The sequence below is a fragment of the Amphiura filiformis genome, chromosome 19, assembly GCF_039555335.1.
Source record: "Amphiura filiformis chromosome 19, Afil_fr2py, whole genome shotgun sequence".
Classification (NCBI taxonomy): domain Eukaryota; kingdom Metazoa; phylum Echinodermata; class Ophiuroidea; order Amphilepidida; family Amphiuridae; genus Amphiura; species Amphiura filiformis.
The window spans coordinates 37,703,653-37,722,805 of NC_092646.1; the positions used below are offsets into that span (position 1 = coordinate 37,703,653).

A 19,153-nucleotide genomic window follows, 5' to 3' on the forward strand; every position below is an offset into this window, starting at 1 on the left:
ATGGGTTTGTTATAGTTTTTTCCAGTAATGATTTCGCCAAGCATCGATCGCGGTAAATGGATCATACATGAAAGGAAGTACCATTGATAGCTTTTCTTTTCATGCGTCAATAGATAAGCGGATTAAAACTTGGCCGATCGAAGTCGTTGTGGTTCCTTCTTATCTCTTTCTTCCATGCTGTGATTAACTTGAATGTATCCAGTCACTGCGCGCACGTCTGTAATTTCGACATGCGAGGACATATAAGAAATGATTGATGCAGGAGTTGAGATGGAGACAGAGTCTGCCAATTGTAAGAAGTGAACTGTATTGTTTTCTTTCCAGTAAGTCTTTAGAATCAAACACGCAGTTTAAAAAGAGGTCAAACTGAGCAAAACTTCTCAAAAACCAATTTTGATATAAATTTTAATCTAAGATTTAATTTAAGATATTGGTGCTACCAAAATATGAAAAATGGTTTTACATGGGGTAGAAAAACAAACTTACTTTCATGTATATTTACACGTATTTCAATGGGAGTTTATTTAGTGGTGTGCGCCCTAACCCGGCAGGAGAGCAGCTACTAAAGCTTGACTAATATGACAAATTAATCAGGATTGCCAAGCCCGTGGTTCGATAGCCCAAATGGGTGACTTTTGAACTTGATTTTCCCTGAGACTTTTGACAATTTCCTGTCCCATACATGTAGAAACAGATGTGAACAGGTGGTTAAGAAAAAAAATTGGGGACTTTTTAGCAATGCAGGTGCAAGTCTGGTAAGGCTAAGCATTTGGATGTCTTCAAGGCCTACATTTATTTAACTATAAAGGGACATTACAATAATTTATTATAAATCATGCTCAGACCCTGGGTCCGAGAGGGTTTGTCTGCTCACTCACTCAGGAGTAGCTGACAGGTAATCTGTGTCTGTGCTAAATATTTAGGCCCATGTTGAACGTAAGTGTCCTAAATTGTAAATTTATTTTGATTGTTCTGAGACTGCACTTCAAATTGCGCTGCATGTGCACCCCAAGACTCCTGACCTTCTCAATTGTAATTATAAATGACAATATCCTCTCACTTCACAAATCTCATTAAATAGAACATTAAAATAAATGATATAAAATATCAGTACCGCAAAAGACGGTAACCGCGAAAGACGGTGACCGCGAAAGACGGTGACCGCGAAAGGCGGGTGACTAGTAATATTTAATACACAAAGTCACATACTGCAGTTACTGTCCGTTTTCCTATACACAATACACAGTGCTCTTTCCCATTGACGCGTGACCTTTACAAATAGCCCTACGTTAACAGTATGGGGATATGACTAGTTAACGTCGCTGTGTGAAAAATAACCGGCCAATATTAAAAGTACTCTTCTAAAGTTCTAGAAAATATAGTTTTTAACATGTCCTAAATTTTTAGCTAATTTAGATGTTTGGAAATATTCGTACTTTGGTGTTTTAGTTAATGTTATAGGTAATAGTACATTGCCTAGTTAACGTCGCTGTGTGAAAAATAACCGGCCAATATTAAAAGTACTCTTCTAAAATTCTAGACAATATAGTTTTGTAACATGTCCTAAATTTTTAGCTAATTTAGGTGTTTGGAGAGGGTCGTACTTTTGTGTTTTAGGAAGGATATGTAAACGACAGATAACACCAAAAATATGACGAAATTATTTCCAAACCGTGTTTTCACAATCATTATGTTGCTCATTTTCAAGAATGCTGGTTTACAAAAAGCACGCCAGCCATTGTCTCATTTCGTGAACAATGGTACACATACCATTGTTTCCTTTCGTTTTCTTTATAATCGGTTACCCAACTGAAGCTTTAATACAAACTTTATTGCGATATCGCACATGAAAACAGTCACATGTGCACAGCCAGAGAAGATCCGATTTAATCAGTTGAGCTGTTTCAATGAGTGTTATCTTGGTTTAATAGCTTTTAATGGGGTTAAGTCCTGCAAAGGTCGAGATGAATTCTACTGTAGACATGACTGCATCATGAGTCATTTGGAAATTGGACATGTTGGACTGAAATTCGTCAACCTGCGCAGAGTTGCACCAGGAGGGTGAAAGTGCATAGGAACAATGCCGGGAACTACGTCACGCTATTGTTCGACCTAGGCTACATCATTTTTAACGCATGCGTGTTCGTCAATACATGCAGCTTTAGTCTCTTCCACCTTCGCAACACGACAGTGACTGAAATCACACTGACGGCGGCGGAGGAGAATACTAGCTGGTCAGACAGTTTAATTCTATCAAGCATATAATACCTGAACAATCACCGTCATTTCATCGATTTACTACAGAATATAGTTAGGGGAAAAAGTTCACTTTGGTGACCACTCTCTGGCTAGTAAGGTTTGACGATTGATTCTACTTCTATGGACCATTTAGAAAAAAATAGCCACCATGTCCCTCGCGAAAATCCGGCATTTTTCGCTAGAGGCCAAAATCCAAAATGGCCGCCGCCACCATTTTGAAAATTTAAGTTTTGAACCAGAGCACCTATAATCATGTACAAAGACACTTTTCGGATATGTCGAGTACAAGGATTCCGATTCTGACATTAGTTTGACATTACGGCATCATTTTCACCCAGAAATCCAAGATGGAGGCCGGCACCATCTTGAAAAATTTAGTTTTGAACAAGAGGACCTTAAATCGTGTACAAAGCCACTTTTTGGATAAGTCGACCACAAGGATTTCAAATTTGACATTACTTTGACATTACGAACTCATATTTCCCCAGAAATCCAAGATGGTCGCCGCCGGCGCCATCTTGAAAAAAATAAGTTTTGAACCAGATTACCTAAACTCGTGTACAAAGACACTTTTTCCGGTAAGTCGACCCCAAGAAATCCGAAACTGACATTAATTTGACGTTACAAAATAATTTTTGCCCAGAAATCCAAGATGGCCCCCATTTGGTAGAGCGTAAATGTGATTTTTGAATGAGAGCAGAAGCATAAGTGTGTCATTTCCGCTTATCTGGGGTTCATGTCCCTTATATTGGGTTTAAACTGCCTTATCTTGGGTTTACATCCCTTATCTAGGGATAAGGCGCCTTACCTGTGGTTTAGACGGCCTTATCCTGGGTTTACGTTCCTTACCTGTGGCTAATATGCCTTAACCTTAGCATATCGCAGTCTAAACCCAGATAAGGCATATAAACCCCAGATAATGCGCCGTAACCCCAGATAAGCGACGTAGACCCCAGATAAAGCAGTCTAAACCCCAAATAAGGTGCCTTAACCCTAAATAAGGAACATAAACCCCAGAAAAGGCATCTAAACCCCACATAAGGTGCCTTAACTCTAGATAAGGGTTGTTAACCCCAGATAAGGGTCGTAAACCTCAGATAAGGCATCTAAACCCAAAATAAGGCGCCTTAACCCCAGATAAGAGACGTAAACTCAGATATGGCAGTCTAAACCCCAGATAAGGCGCCGTCTGGGGTTTACTTCTCTTATATTAGGTTTATGTTCCTTATTTATGGTTAAGGCGCCTTATTTGGGGTTGGGACTGGTTTATCTGAGGTGTACGTCCCTTATCTGGGGTTACGGCGCCTTATCGGGGGTTTAAACTGTCATATCTGAGTTTATGTCTCTTATCTGGGGTTAAGGCGCCTTATCTAGGGTTTAGATTGTCTTATCTGAGGTTTACGACCCGTATCTAGAGTTTAGGTACCTTATGTGGGGTTTAGATGCCTTATCTTAGGTTTATGTTCCTCATTTAGGGTTAAAGCGCCTTATTTGGGGTTTGGACTGCTTTATCGGCGGTCTACGTCCCTTATCTGGGGTTACGGCGCATTATCTGGGGTTTAGATGCCTTATCTGGATTTAGACTGCGATATGCTAAGGTTAAGGCATCTTAGCCACAGGTAAGGAACGTAAACCCAGGATAAGGCCGTCTAAACCATAGGTAAGGCGCCTTATCCCTAGATAAGGGATGTAAACCCAAGATAAGGCAGTTTAAACCCCATATAAGGGACATGAACCCCAGATAAGGCGGAAATGACACACTTATGCTTCTGCACTCATTCAAAAATCACATTTACGCTCTACCAAATGGGGGCCATCTTGGATTTCTGGGCAAAAATTATTTTGTAACGTCAAATTAATGTCAGATTCGGATTTCTTGGGGTCGACTTACCGGAAAAAGTGTCTTTGTACACGAGTTTAGGTAATCTGGTTCAAAACTTATTTTTTTCAAGATGGCGCCGGCGGCCACCATCTTGGATTTCTGGGGAAATATGAGTTTGTAATGTTAAAGTAATGTCAAATTTGAAATCCTTGTGGTCGACTTATCCAAAAAAAGTGTCTTTGTGCACGATTTAAGGTCCTCTTGTTCAAAACTAAATTTTTCAAGATGGTGCCGGCCACCATCTTGGATTTCTGGGTGATAATGATGCCGTAATGTCAAACTGATGTCAGAATCGGAATCCTTGTACTCGACATATCCGAAAAAGTGTCTTTGTGCATGATTATAGGTGCTCTGGTTCAAAACTTAAATTTTCAAAATGGTCGCGGCGGCCATTTTGGATTTTGGCCTCTAGCGAAAAATGCCGGGATTTTCGCGAGGACATGGTGGCTATTTTTTTTTCTAAATGGTCCATAGAAGTCGAATCAATCGTCAAACCTTACTAGCCAGAGAGTGGTCACCAAAGTGAACTTTTTCACCTAACTAAATATATTGTATACTCAAAATATAATTTTAAAATTGTACTTATATACTTATATATTTGTGTACTAAAGTATAAGGACACGTGAATAAAATCATGTAGAAGACAAAATGGCCGCTAATCCTCCTATTGTCTAGACCTAGGATACATCTTCCGGTTTGGTTATGTAACCTAGGATGCTTATCCCTTCGTATAGATCCCTGGTTGCACGCTACCGTGACTTAATAAAGGCGATGCCAATACCGATCAACTATTGGACAATAATACGGGAGTGTTTGCCATTTACGAGGCCATTTAGCATCAGATAGCCCGTTCATTTGCCATTCATTTATGTTGCCCTGCTTATAAAAGTTATGTTGTTAGCTTCAGTATTCCAGTTGCGGCCTAACCTCGTAACGTTTTAGACTCGACAGCCTGACTTGCACTTATCAAGCCATTGACATTTCCACGACGCTGCAGATGAATACCATACAGCAATTTTCTCAAGTCATATAATAACTCAGTATATATGGTGAGTATACATTTGTCTTTGTTTACCATAATGTACGATTTTATTATATGAAATGTTTTCGAACCTGATTTTTTTTTGCATTATATACATACAAAACTGGCGTTATGGGGACCAAAAAAAAGAAGCGTTTTGGGGACATAAATAATTGGAGTGTATATATATATAAATATATGGGGACGTGCATGTGTATATGGGTCAATAATGTCCTCAAAACAGTGTCCCCACACCCCTCTATACAATTTTGGTGTTTTACGTGTTTTAAGAGGTACCTGTGTTTATAGGGGACTTTGAAATGTCCCCGTAGGTGGTTGATGTCCCCATAGTGAGGGAATATATACCCACACATATCCACATATCCACCGTTTTGTGGAAGTGAACGTTGAGACGGATATATTAAGGCTCTATCAGCGATTCACTATTCAGATGATCGACTCTATGTTTGTATTTTGGGAGATTGGTTGCAATAAAATATCCTGCATGCAAGTCAAAATACCTAACAAGTAGTAGGCCTATATTATAGTCAAAAACAATTCCGTGACCATTCTCTGGCTAGTAAGGTTTGACGATTGATTTGATTTCTATGAACTATTTAGAAAAAAATTACCCCACATGTCCCTCGCAAAAATCCCGGCATTTTTCGCTAGAGGCCAAAATCCAAAATGGCCGCCGCCGCCAGTTTGAAAAATTACATTTTGAGCCGGAGCACCTATAATTATGTACAAAGACACTTTTTCAGGTATATCGAGCACAAGGATTTCGATTTTGACATTAGTAGTTTGACATTACGGCATCATTTTCACATAATATTAGTTTACAAATACAACAGGTTATTAATTGAGGCTACATCAAGTGTAACCTGTTACACATTTTGTGTAGGCCTAATTGTTGATTTCTTCGCAGAATCATGGTGGTGGAAAATCAGATGCGTCCAAATAGATGGAAATGGTTCGTCCTTATCAGCTGTCTTGGTACTAAGTTCCTCAACACTGGACTAAGAAAATCATTTGGTGTTCTACTAACAACACTGCATTCTCAACTTGATATTCCTATATGGATCCTTGGACTGGTGGTATCAATAAGCGCATCGAGTGGAGATATTATAGGTATTAAACGGGTGTTTATACATTTTTTTATATAAAAACAAAAAGGACGACACCTAACGATTTCGGTCAAATTTTAATTTGGTTATTCTTTGCCAAATATTACAAATTCATACATTCCTGTATCAAAGCAGCCAATCAGAAAAGCGGTTAGAAAAGTAGGCGGAGTGCATTGATTGTGTATAATGGCACTCCGTGTACTACCACGCGGAGTGCCATTGACCAATTAAATGACCACCAAAATGCATAAAATCGGCTATTTTGACATTTCAAGGTCAAAAAGACCATTTAGATTTGTAAGTTGTTCAGTTGAATTTGTCATGTCAGAAAACATGCATTAAACAAGACACCAAAATCACTGAAAGTGGGCAATCTTAACCATTTTAGTAAAAATGACCCGCTTTTTTTCAGGATGGGAAGACTATGGTAATGGTCTATTATGGGCCTATGATACCAAAAACTCATCAACAATGAGAAAAATCTAGGGAATGAGGCAGTCGATCGGATTACGGACCTTTATAATGAAAGACAGAGATAAAAATACTAATTTGCGTCTGACGTCGGGGAAAAGGCGCGCCGTGATTAGTTGCCGACCTGCGCAGTACGGCATTTTCTGTCTAGTTGTCAGAATTTCAGACGCGAACTAGTCTTTTTATCTCTGTCACACAACTCGAAATCATTCTAAATAAGCATTAAGGGGGTACTACACCCCTGCCCAATTTTGTGCCTATTTTTGTATTTTTCTCAAAAATTATAGCGCATTGGGGACAAGTAAGATATGTATATTATAGGGGCAAGGACTATAACTACTGCACTGGAAACTTTATTTCAGCACAGACAACAGTTGTGGAGTTACAGTCAAAAATGAGGGAAACCCAATATTTGATCAATAAATCAATAACTACTTGCTTTGAGTTGCTGAATTTTCAGTACAGTAGTTGTAGTCCTTGCCCCTATGATATACATATCTTACTTGTCACCAATGTGCTATAATTTTTGAGAAAAATGCAAAAATAGGCACAAAATTGGCCAGGGGTGTAGTACCCCCTTAAAGCAACATTATCCCTTTTCTTCTTTAAAGGGCCAGTGGTTGGAGGGTTTGCCAGACTTTGTGGATGTCGACCAGTAGTAATCATGGGTGGGATCCTGCTTAGTGCTGGAATGATTCTTGCTTCCTTTTCACAGTCTTTTCTACAATTAGTAATTTTCCTTTGTGGTTTTTGCGGTAGGTATTTTTTTTAGAAAGAGTAACAAAATGGTTGCAAATTACGAAATTTTGGAAACTATTATTATAAGGGCAATTCGTAATTTTCATTTTGTGGTTTTTGCGGTAGGTATTTTTTTTAGAAAGAGTAACAAAATGGTTGCAAATTACGAAATTTTGGAAACAATTATAATAAGGTCAATTCGTAATTTTCCTTTGTGGTTTTTGCGGTAGGTGTATTTTTTAGAAAGAGTAACAAAATGGTTGCAAATTACGAGATTTTGGATACAATTATAACAAGGTCTTTGAATAAAACTGCCCGAACTGGCCCATATATATAAATTCTGAATAAAATACTGGAATTACCGTTTCGAATTTTCCAACTTTTCATCCAATCTCACTGGACTTCATCTGACACTGGAAAAGTGACTTAATCCCTTTTTGAAACAAGCTCTTCATTATGATCCCGATAATTTTGTAGTACTTAAGAGATCTGGAATGAGCGTTTTGAGCGTTTCGACAGTATTTTTTGTGGGACATGCGAGCACATCAGACATATCGAATTGCATTCTGAATACGAAATATGCCCTATAACTTTGATTTTTTGAAATTCGCAATGTAATACATATTTTATGGCAAATTATTAAAATTTGATATTTTTCACAGTTTTGATATATAACAGTCCTCGAAGTAAATTTTATAAATCTAATGATATATTCTTAAAGTGTATGTAGCTGGGAGAAAAAGCCGACGATCAATTGAAAATTTTGACCTTTCACATTGAAGATATGGATTTTTTCAGGCGGTGAATGGCATGATAGAGCCGGCAACTTGAGAAACCGCCCGACCGTATGGCATTTACCATATACCGGTACTCAGTTAATTTTGTGGGGTTCATTATCGAACCCCAACGGTTTTAACATGTATTTATATTATTTATTAACATAGGCCTATTTGTTTGTGATATTTCAAGCGTTTTAAAATTTCAAAATAATCCCATTCAATTACACGGTTGACGATGAAAAATTTACTGAATTTAGAGAATGCACTGCGACCACCACCTGGATTTTTTCCTAAAAAGACCTAAATTTTTTTTGTGTTTTGGGGAAAAAAATCCATATCTTCAATACGAAAGGTCAAAATTTTCAATTGATCGTCGGCTTTTCATCCCACCTACATACACTTTAAGTATAAATCATCAGATTTATAAAGTTTACTTCGAGTACTGTTAAATATCAAAAATATCAACTTTTAATCATTTGCCATCAAATGTGTATTGCATTGCGAATTACAAAAAATCAAAATTATTTGATATCATCAGGACATTCTTCGTATTCAGAATGCAATTCGATATGTCTGATGTGCTCTAATGTCCCACAATAAATACTGTCCAAACGTTCATACACCATCCCTTAACGCGTCCCATATTTGAAGAGCTTTGTTTCAAAATCCTTACATCCACTTGAGCAATTTTGAGAAAACATCAATAAATCATCAAAAAACGTACTGATATATGGGGATTTTCAACAAAAGCAGTTTTGGGCGGGATCATTAGGAAACGAATTTGGAGAAAACCTTCTGTTAATAAAATACTATGCTGAGCCACCAGCCTGGGTGGCTCACGCTCCAGTAATTTCAGATGATTGAGCTCAGTAATACATCAAAGAATGTCTTACAATTCATGAAAACAAATAGATAATCAGCTTATCGGATTAAAAGCTTAGAGGGAAGGTCTTGATGCTCAGCGAGTGTTTGTAATTATCAGAAGGTTTTCTCCAAATTCATTTTCTAATGGCTTGGGTAGGATGAGCATCCCGCTATAAACTGCTTTTGTTGAAAACCCTCTTATATCAGTGATTTTGTTGATGATATTTTGATGTGTTCTCAAAATTGCTCAAGTGGATGTAAGGGGTTTTGCATCAAAGCTCTTCATTTGTAAAAATCACACTGTCTTGACTAATTGACTAATTTGGTCTTTGTGGACATCATGTAAAAACACGCGTTGGCCTGATGACTCATTTATTTCAAGTGTTTTGAGTGATCATTATTCAAACCTGGTAATTTCCCAAGTAGAAACGCTTTATTCAGGAAAGTAAAAATATCGCATAAGGCAACATCCCAGCAAACACATAAATGTTCTAAATTTTTTTTTTCAAAAAGTTTTAATAACATTTAAATATCGGGCTATATAAAGGTCATGATAACGTTTTTAAAACGTAATTGCAAATATTTTGGGCAAATATTTTTGCAAAATACCATTATATTTTGTATCAAGTTTTCAAAATTGTTTTTGGAATGTTATTAAAACGTTTTTATACCATTTATAATAACTCGACATTTAAACGTTTTCTGTAAAACATTTTGTGTTTGCTGGGATGAATCACTTTAAAGGCTCGATCATCCACGTCACCTTGGCACGATGGTCACCTGGGTTGTTAAGTTAAATAATATCGCCAACATAATATATGGGACTTGCACACTCTTGATAACGTTCGTAAGGTTTAATGGTCACCTGGGTTGTTAAATAATATCGCCAACATATGTATGGCACCCTTTTTTCGGATTTGGCGTATTCCTGAACCTAGCTCTAAATGCTACAATCAATCATGGCGACTTAAAAAAGTAACATTTTGTTTCTTTAATATTCAGAGTTATAATTTGTGTTCATGTCAAAAATTTCAATTTCTTATAATTTACCATAAAATTTGTATTATATAGCGAATTTCATCAAATCAAAATTATTTGATAATAGAAGGATATTCCTCGTGTTCAGAATCCAATTTGGTATGTCTGGTGTGCTCTCAGGTCCCACAAAAAATACTGTTCATGTGCAAAAGTGGATGACCTACCCGTGACCTAGCCCTTAAAGCAGTTCTTGTAGCATTCTATCTCTCCACAGAACCTTCAAATAAGAAGTTCCTCGTCTTTTTCCAAGAATATGTCAAAAAGGATGACATTACTGATAGCATGCTAGCAATTACAATTTTATTTAAAAAAAATTTCACCGTCGTAGAATTGTTTATATGCGGCCTATAAAAACTATATTGGGTGCATATAAAATCCTCGTGGCCGTGGTTGCTATTAATGTTATATTTGGTACTTATGGATAGTTACGGGGCTCCTCTATCCAGTGATACCAAATTAAGTACAAAAATTGTCTCTATGACATCATAAGGTGAGGGCGCCCATGCAAATTTGGGAAATTCTGGCTATGTACCAAAGTAGAGGCAACATTGATTTTCGGCTAAAAATTCTACAAAAATGCGATTTCCAACTAATTTTCTGCTAAATGTAAAAGGAAATGACTATTTTGTACCTATCTAACAAGTAAAAAGTTAGTAGCTCTTGAAATAATTCCACAAGAGCGAAATGAAAATCATTGGGGCCTCACGTTACATTTACATTATAATTGGTTGGCACAATAATTCTCTTTCAATTCCTTTGCAGGCATAGGTTTTGGTCTAATAAACGATCCTCCATTCGCTGTGCTAGGACAATATTTTCATAAACATTTCAGTCTGGCTAACAGTTTTACCATAGCGGGATCCTCACTTGGTATTATGTTATTAGGACCTTTAACTCAAATATTTGTTGAAATATATGGATGGCGAGGTGCAATGTGGCTTCTTGGTGCCCTAGCATTTCACATTGCCGTATTTGGTGTTCTTTTAAGGCCTCCAACAAGAACAGATAATTTGGACCATTTCTTACTTCAAGAGGATGAAATAGAAGGCGCTAATATAGAAGATGAGAACTCCGACAATTTATGTTCAGATTGCTGTTTCTCGTTAGTAAGAACAATGGATGGTTCCCTCTTTAAAGATCACATGTTCATCATCATCACCCTGGTGTCAACAACAATACGATTCTCTCAGATGGCATGGTTGATATATCTGGTCCCAAATGTAATCAGCAAAGGCGTGCCAATACTCCAAGCTTCCTTTATCTCCACGTCTGCTGGAGTTGGTGACTTGATTGGCCGACTTCTGCCGGGTGTTTTCAGCAGTATGTCAGGTCACGAGATATCAAGTAAGACAGTGTGGACTTTTGGAATGTGCATAACGACTGTAAGCTTTGCTCTGGATACCATGGTGGAGCTGTACTCGGGGATGATGGTGCTAGGATTCTTCCAAGGCTTGGGTATAGGCATGACTTCTTCTAGTACTAATGTAGTACTGTTTGATGAATTCGGTAAGGAGCGCCTGATAAATTCAATGGGATGGGTTCGTGGCATCAGTGGATTTGGAAGAATTGTTGGTGGCTTTGTACCAGGTATGTGTTATAATTGAAGACCGATTTAAACAGACTAGTTTGCGCCTGACGTCAAGGCAAAGGCACATCGTGATTGGTTCCTGACCTGCGCAGTGTGGTATTTCTGGTCTGGTTGACAGGACGTCATACGCAAATAAGTCTTTTTATTTCAGTCTACAATTACATTGCATGTGTTTTTAAAGTTACAATGTACGATTTTATTATATGAAATTTGTTATTCTTTTCAACCCTATTTGTTGGTCATATATGTAACGACGTAAGCTTCACCTGTCACGACAAAACACCTATATGGAATCAGCCAATTTTTGTTTTGTTGATCAGATCAACAGATCAATTTTGATTATAATATCGTATTTTAAGATATGTTCTTCAAGAAAACATTTCATTGGATTAAACGAAATGCTATGTACAATGTTATTATTGGTGGTGATTTAAGTTGTACTCAAAACCATAATAAAGATAAGTTCTAAAAATATGAAAAGGGCAAATATACCATGCAACTATCTTTAAAAAAGTATTAAACATTGTAATTTAATTGATATCTGGAGACACATTCACAGGTGGCCAGAAAAACGTCACTTCACGTGAAAAAAAATCTTGGTTTATTCTCTAGGTTAGGTTATTGGCTGATTCACAAAGAGTTCATCGACGCTGTTGAAACTACTGATATTAGACCCTCTGTAAAAACAGACCATAATGCTATTTCATTAAAATTACAAATGGGAAAAACAAATACTGGACCAGGTTTTTAAAAATTTAATTCTTCACTCCCAAATAATAATAATTACAAAAAGAGATTCGTAAAGTTATTTGTTCTTGCCAAAAGGATTATACCCGGAAAAATATCAAATCAACTTACTTGGGAATTATGTAAAAGAAATATAAAAGACGTCACTGTAAAATGTTGTAAAAAAAGCCCCTCGTAAAAAAATCTTCTTGAGAAATTGGAAAATTATGTTAAATAATTAGAAGAGAAAATAGACAATGATGGAAATGTAGGCCTATTTAAGAACAGATATATAATGAAGCAAAGTTACACCTAGATAAGCTGTATAAAGAAACTACTAAAGGAGCTATAATAAGGGCAAGAGTCCGTGGTTTGAGGAGGGAGAAACCAATTCAAAATATTTCACGGGGCTCGAAAAACACAAATCAACTAAAAATTCAATTACAGATCTTGGTTAAAAACGGTAAAAATATCACAGACACAGATGACATACTAAAATGAAACTGTAGACACTAATCTGTATAAATCAAAGGAAACTAGAAGTGGTATAAAACGGCATTTTACAAGTCAGGGAATACGTATTAGGGGCATATTTTAGGGGGTCCCATTTTGCCCAGGAGGGAACTTACCAGATTTTTTTTTAAATGATTGCTGTGTACACTTATCCAAACTTGTTAAATTGCCAACCTGAAAATATGGTTGAAATTTGCTGACCCCCATCTTCCGCCTTTTCCCATGGTGTCAGTGTTTCTCAGATAATCTCTCTTAAATACTGATCTGGAGAAACCTGTGTGTATTCAGTATTGGGAAAAACATTGTGTGTATGAAAGTGTGAGAAAACGTATTTCAATTTAAAAAAACCTGCAAACGTTCGTTCGTCGGCTTTTGGACGAAGTGACCAGCTCTAATGACGTCACTATGTAAACAACATTTTTAGGTAATACCAAATATGGAGGTATCCAAAAGTATGCTAACGAATCAGAATACGATCCTGGTATCCAATTCTATGCAAATGAGTTGAAGGCGGTTACTCTGTGCATTACCTCAATCATCGGCATCGAATCGACGTCGATAATATACATGCCGAGGCTTGAGGTATATAGGTTCAAGATTCAAATTGACGCTTGCATTGGGCTATTCCAGAAAATAAGTGCACACCCCCTATAGAGGAGTAAATTTTCAATCAAAGAAATGTCCGGATTTCCAAGTCTGCTTTCTGAAAATGACTGGAATTCCAGTTGCCAATGTCACTTGAAAAAGCTTGGAAATCCAATTAAATGAAGGAAAAATCACGGAAATGTCCAAAATGAGCTCTCAAATTGAGGATTTCTGATTTCGAACTATTTTTCTGCCGGATTTTTTTACCTTTGGACACTTTAAAAGTCTGGATTTCCAACAGTCACGATTGGACAAAAAGTCCGGATATCCGAACTCCTCTATAGGGGGTGTGCATCTATTTTCTGGAATAGCCCATTAGACACTGTGGTCAGAACGCAGATAGGAGCGGAGCGATGTTGTTGTTGTTTTTCAATATCTATTATTGTTATAGGTTATTTCCCCGGGTTATTTCAAAAAATCCTGATAATTTCACCTAGGATGGGGCACCCAACACAGCACAGCTGAATTTCTCCATCATCAGTATTTTAACAGTGTTTTAATAGCTCATTTTCAACTGAATAAATCACAGCGCAATAAGAAATATCATTTCCTTCCTAAAAAGCATCGTGTCCCGTAAGAGAATAACAAAATTAATGACACTTCGTAATCATAGGCCTCCCCCTTTGGCCGTGCCAAAAACATTTAACGCCCTTTAACACTAATGGGTCAGTCCATGTCAAAACAGACTGAGTGTACACCCACCCTCTTGGATTATGCTCTCCTTTGGCTCAGGGGTACCTTTCATGGACCCCTAGGTGAGGTCACAAGAAAAAATTCAAATTCAATTTCGTTTCCGAATGGCGGGCCATCTAAGTTTGGCGACCTTGACCAACATTGGGAATTTAAGGTGTCCAAATGACAAAGCGCTCTCTTTGAGAGGCATTTTCTTCTTAATTAAATCAGTTGTGACCCTCTTTTTGAATGTGGTCACTCACTGGCTGTGTCTGAAATGCCTAATGCCAAAAAAGATTGATTTCGGAATTTCGTTGGGATTTCAGAGGGGGTCAAAATCAGCACTTCATACTGTTCAATCAAATTATCTTTGATTTTGAAGGACCCATGATAATGCCACAGTGCACTTATAGGTCCTAATTATGTTCAGAATGGATTAACCATGTGCCAATGTCTATGAGCAATTAAAAAAAAGAGAAATTTCTAGACCCCCTACAGAATTTTAGGCCCCCCTAAAGTGGTTCAGCCACAAATGGCGCTTAAAATCGGCAATTTTGACACCTAATAACTTTAGGTGTACACCAGATATGAATTTCTAGTCTTTTGCATCTGAAAGAATGTAGTCTAATGTTACTAGGAACATAAAATTTCTTTTGTATTTTTTGTATTTTGATACTTTCAAAAAGGTCGTTGACCTATGAACATTTTTATCGTTATAGCGCCCTCCTGAAAGGTCTGACACATAACAAACTATACATTTTTGGAATCCTCATGACCATACGAGTAATTTGATATATTACTTGACATAATTGGGAGCATTCTGAAAATTTGACCCCATAACCTGTACTTTGCATGTGCATCGTTGCCAGGAAGTGCATTTTTGACCCCTTAAAAATCCATACAGAGGATTAGAAAGTAGTTTTTCTTATTACTTGACTCAAGAGCAACTTGAAATATCAGGATAAATAATACAAATGGCTATAAAGTGATCAAAATATAAAAAATATCATACTAAAATTGGCATTTTGTACCGTATCCTGTATGCATGGTATGTTAGGCAAAAATGACTATTTTTGAAAGCGTCAACTTAATACTAAAACACAAAAAATACAAAACAAATCTTATGTTCCTAGTAACATTAAACTACATTCTTTCAGATGCAAAAGACTAGAAATTCATATCTGGTGTACACCTAAAGTTATTAGGGGTCAACATTTGCCCACTTTAAGTGCCATTTGTGGCTGAACCACTTTAGGGGTGGCCTAAAATTCTGTAGGGGTCTAGAAATTTCTCTTTTTTTTAAATTGCTCATAGACATTGGCATATGGTTAATCCATTCTGAACATAATTAGGACCTATAAGTGCACTGTGACATTATCATGGGTCCTTCAAAATCAAGATAATTTGATTGAACAGTACGAAGTGCTGATTTTGACCCCGCTGAAATCCCAACGAAATTCCGAAATCTATCTTTTTTGGCATTAGGTATTTCAGACACAGCCAGTGAGTGACCACATTCAAAAAGAGGATCACAACTGATTCAATTAAGAAGAAAGTGCCCCTCAAAGAGAGCACTTTGTCATTTGGACCCCTTAAATTCACAATTTTGGTCGAGGTCGCCAAACTTTGATTGCCCGCCATTCGCAAACGAAATGGAATTTGAATTTTTTCTTGTGCCCTCACCTAGGGATCCATGAAAGGTACCCCTGAGCCAAAGGAGAGCAAAATCCAAGAGGATGGGTGTACACTCAATCTGTTTCGACATGGACTGACCCTAATATAATCCTAGCCATGACTGACTATAGGCCTACCCAGGAAACACAAAACGTTTTCGACATCATTCGCAAAAGGTTATAAAAGGTTGTCAGAAAACGTTTAAATGTCGGGTTATATAAAGGGTATATTAAGAGTATAAAATGTTTTTATAACCTTAAAAAACATTTTTTGATAATCTACTGCTCAGCAAACAAAAATGATTTACAGAAAACGTTTAAATATTGGGTTATATAAGGGGTATAAAAACGTTTTAATAACATTCCAAAAACATTCTTGAAAACTTGATACAAAACATTCTAAACAGAATGTTATTTTGGGGTTGAAAAAATATTTTGCGAAAAATGTTTGCCCAAAAATATTTTCAATAGCATATTTTTAAAAACGTTTTCATGACCTGTTATTAAAAGGTTTTGAAAAAACATTTTAAGAACATTTCTGTGTTTGCTGGGTTCAAATATTTTAACATAATTTTGTTTAAGTATTGACACAATATTTGGCAAAAATGTTTGCAAAAATAGTTTACAATAACATTTTTTGAAAGCATTTAAAAATATTGTTGTAGTGTGTTTTCATACAAAACGTTTTAAAACGTTATCATGACCTTTATATAACCCGACATTTTAATGTAACGTTTTTACCTAAATCAAAAGCCAAAATATAACTTATTTAAAACGTTTTAAAAACGTTTTTGTGTTTGCTGGGTACCTACCCCTAACCATACGGCTAATCCTAACTCAAGACATAACCAAATGCATGTCTAACAAGGTGGAATGTGCATTGTCGAATAATTGTTGTTTTCTTCTCTATTTTGTTCTTTGCATGCAGGTTTTATCTACCGAACAACTCATAGCTACCGTTGGTCATATGTTGTATTGGGGGTGATCCAAGCATTGGGCATTGTGATACTAAATCTTGGACAAGTGTGTTTTCCCTCAAGAACAACATAATATTGTATTTACCAGTTACTATCAACCGTAATTCCATGAATATGACCCGCGGTTGACAAAATAAGCAGCTCTTTTGTTGTTGTTGTTACTGTTGTTGTCATGGTTGTTGTTGTTGTTGTTGTTGTTGCAATAATGGGCTATTCGAGTTGAAATCCAAACCCTCTATGGAAGAAATTACCTTAATATCCCACACAAGGAGTATATGTATTTCAAATTTCAATTTTTGATACTTATGTTGGAGGGTTTTGACAAACAATTAATGTGGGACCTCAACACTATCCCCCTTCCTGAAAATATCGAGCTCCGGGTTGAAGATAAAAACTGATTTGATCATAAAAAATTGCTCTTTGTACTTCTTTTAGCATATTCTGTTCTAAATTCGAACCCACCTGGCAGGAACCAGATATTTTTAAATTGTAATCATATATATTTTTGCATTTTAGATGCTTTTCCACAGCTTCACATTTGTATTTTAACCGAGTGCCTGGAGCCCATGGACATCGGGTGCGTTTGTGGTTGTGGCACGGAGGGGTTGAATGCGTTTGATCCATCTTTTCTGCTTTCAAGTCTTCCGTGCTCCATCCTCTGAGTCCTGATGTCTTTGCGCTCCATGTACTCATTATTTCCCTTGCCAAGGACTCGCTGGTCGAGTATCCTTGTGTCTAGGTTATAAACTGCAAGTGTTTATTTTTAATGTTTTTAAACTACCGTAAACGTTCGCCTAATGGCGCTATGGAGTTCATGGAAATGAGAGAGCGCCATCCCTGTAAAAGCCGACTATTATCACTGATCATTAAGGGTACGTGTAGTTAAAGGGTGAAACTCGACACATACACAAGATCGAACAAACTTGTTCATGATAATGCGGTAATCATTCACCTGATACGTTGTGGCCCAGTGAGCAGAGCATTAGACTATAGTGCGAGGATAAAGAGAACTTGTGGAGAAGATTGATGGTTCGAATCTCATGCAGTAATTTCTGACAGATTATGATGTCTGTCAATGTTTGTTTTTCTGATTTGAGGAAATTTTATTCTCTATTTTCTTGATTTTATCTTTAACATTGTTTATATAATTTTATAATTTTATCTTGTATGTATCTTTTTTCATGATTCTTTGTTTTATCGTTTCATTTTAGAGTAACTCAATCCATTCAATCAAATGTTGTAATGAACCTATTTGATTGTATAGGCATTTGTTATGTGTGTGAGACGAACTGTCGCGTGCGACAAGTCTTTTAATTCGCGCTGATTGCCTATGCATCAGTGGTTATAAGAGGTATATCATTTTATTCGAAGGGGGGGGTCCCAAATATACGGGGGTCATAAAGTCTTGGAAAGAATAATAGGAGGGGTCATAAAATGATTTATGACCAAAATGTAGGGAGTCACACGATGACCACAGAAAGTGTGTTATTTTATTCAAAAAGACTGATTTCAATACAATTTTGGGGTTTGGGATCATTGTTGCCAAAATAGGGGGTGCGCAATTTTATTGACGCAGACTTTTTGTAAATTTGGGACCCCCTTTAAGAGGATTCAAAAGATAACCTCTGCCCCAACAATCCCTAGCTATAATTTGTTTGAAACTGTTCCACGGAGGATGTATCATAATAGGCTCAGTCTTCAAATGATATAAATAAAATTTGAATGAGTGAATGAACAAAATCATACAACGACCAACTGAATAGAGGCTGTGCATATGACGTATCATCCCGTAAATATGGCGGACTACTCAAATGCATTCAACAAAAGCACGATTGCATCTACCGCGACAGTTCGGCTCACACATATAACAAAATGCACTACGATCAAATAGGTTGATGACAACATTTGATTGAATGGACTGCACTGCGCCATGATTACGGGGAAGAAACCGGTTCAAATCCTTTGTTTGGAGCCAATCGATAAACGCAAGGCCTCTATACGCCGTAGAAGTGACGTATTTAATCGGATTAACTACCATAGCAATAGATAAATACAATTTTGGCTATATCGCCTCGCACTACAACGTTCATGCGGTACCGATGCATTGAACCATAGATTGCACCTGTAAGATTAGTCTATTTGAAAAGAGCGGTATTGTATTCAATCTATTATATGATTGA

General features: G+C 36.9%; 1 protein-coding gene across 1 annotated transcript; it reads left to right on the forward strand.

The window, feature by feature from the left end:
* The first annotated feature begins 249 nt into the window (after positions 1-249).
* On the forward strand, positions 250-17,747 carry LOC140140554 (monocarboxylate transporter 12-like). Its single transcript, XM_072162313.1, has 3 exons — positions 250-292; positions 10,942-11,766; positions 16,925-17,747. Exons 1-3 carry the CDS (start codon positions 250-252, stop codon positions 17,044-17,046), a joined length of 990 nt encoding a protein of 329 aa, XP_072018414.1. The 3' UTR covers positions 17,047-17,747.
* Positions 17,748-19,153: the final 1,406 nt, after the last annotated feature.

Excerpts from the sequence above, each read along its gene's own strand:
- LOC140140554 (XM_072162313.1), top strand. The coding sequence starts at position 250 with ATGATTGATGCAGGAGTTGAGATGGAGACAGAGTCTGCCAATT. Across the intron at positions 293-10,941 it reads GGAGACAGAGTCTGCCAATT|GCATAGGTTTTGGTCTAATA; the intron begins GTAAGAAGTGAA and ends ATTCCTTTGCAG. Across the intron at positions 11,767-16,924 it reads TGTTGGTGGCTTTGTACCAG|GTTTTATCTACCGAACAACT; the intron begins GTATGTGTTATA and ends CTTTGCATGCAG.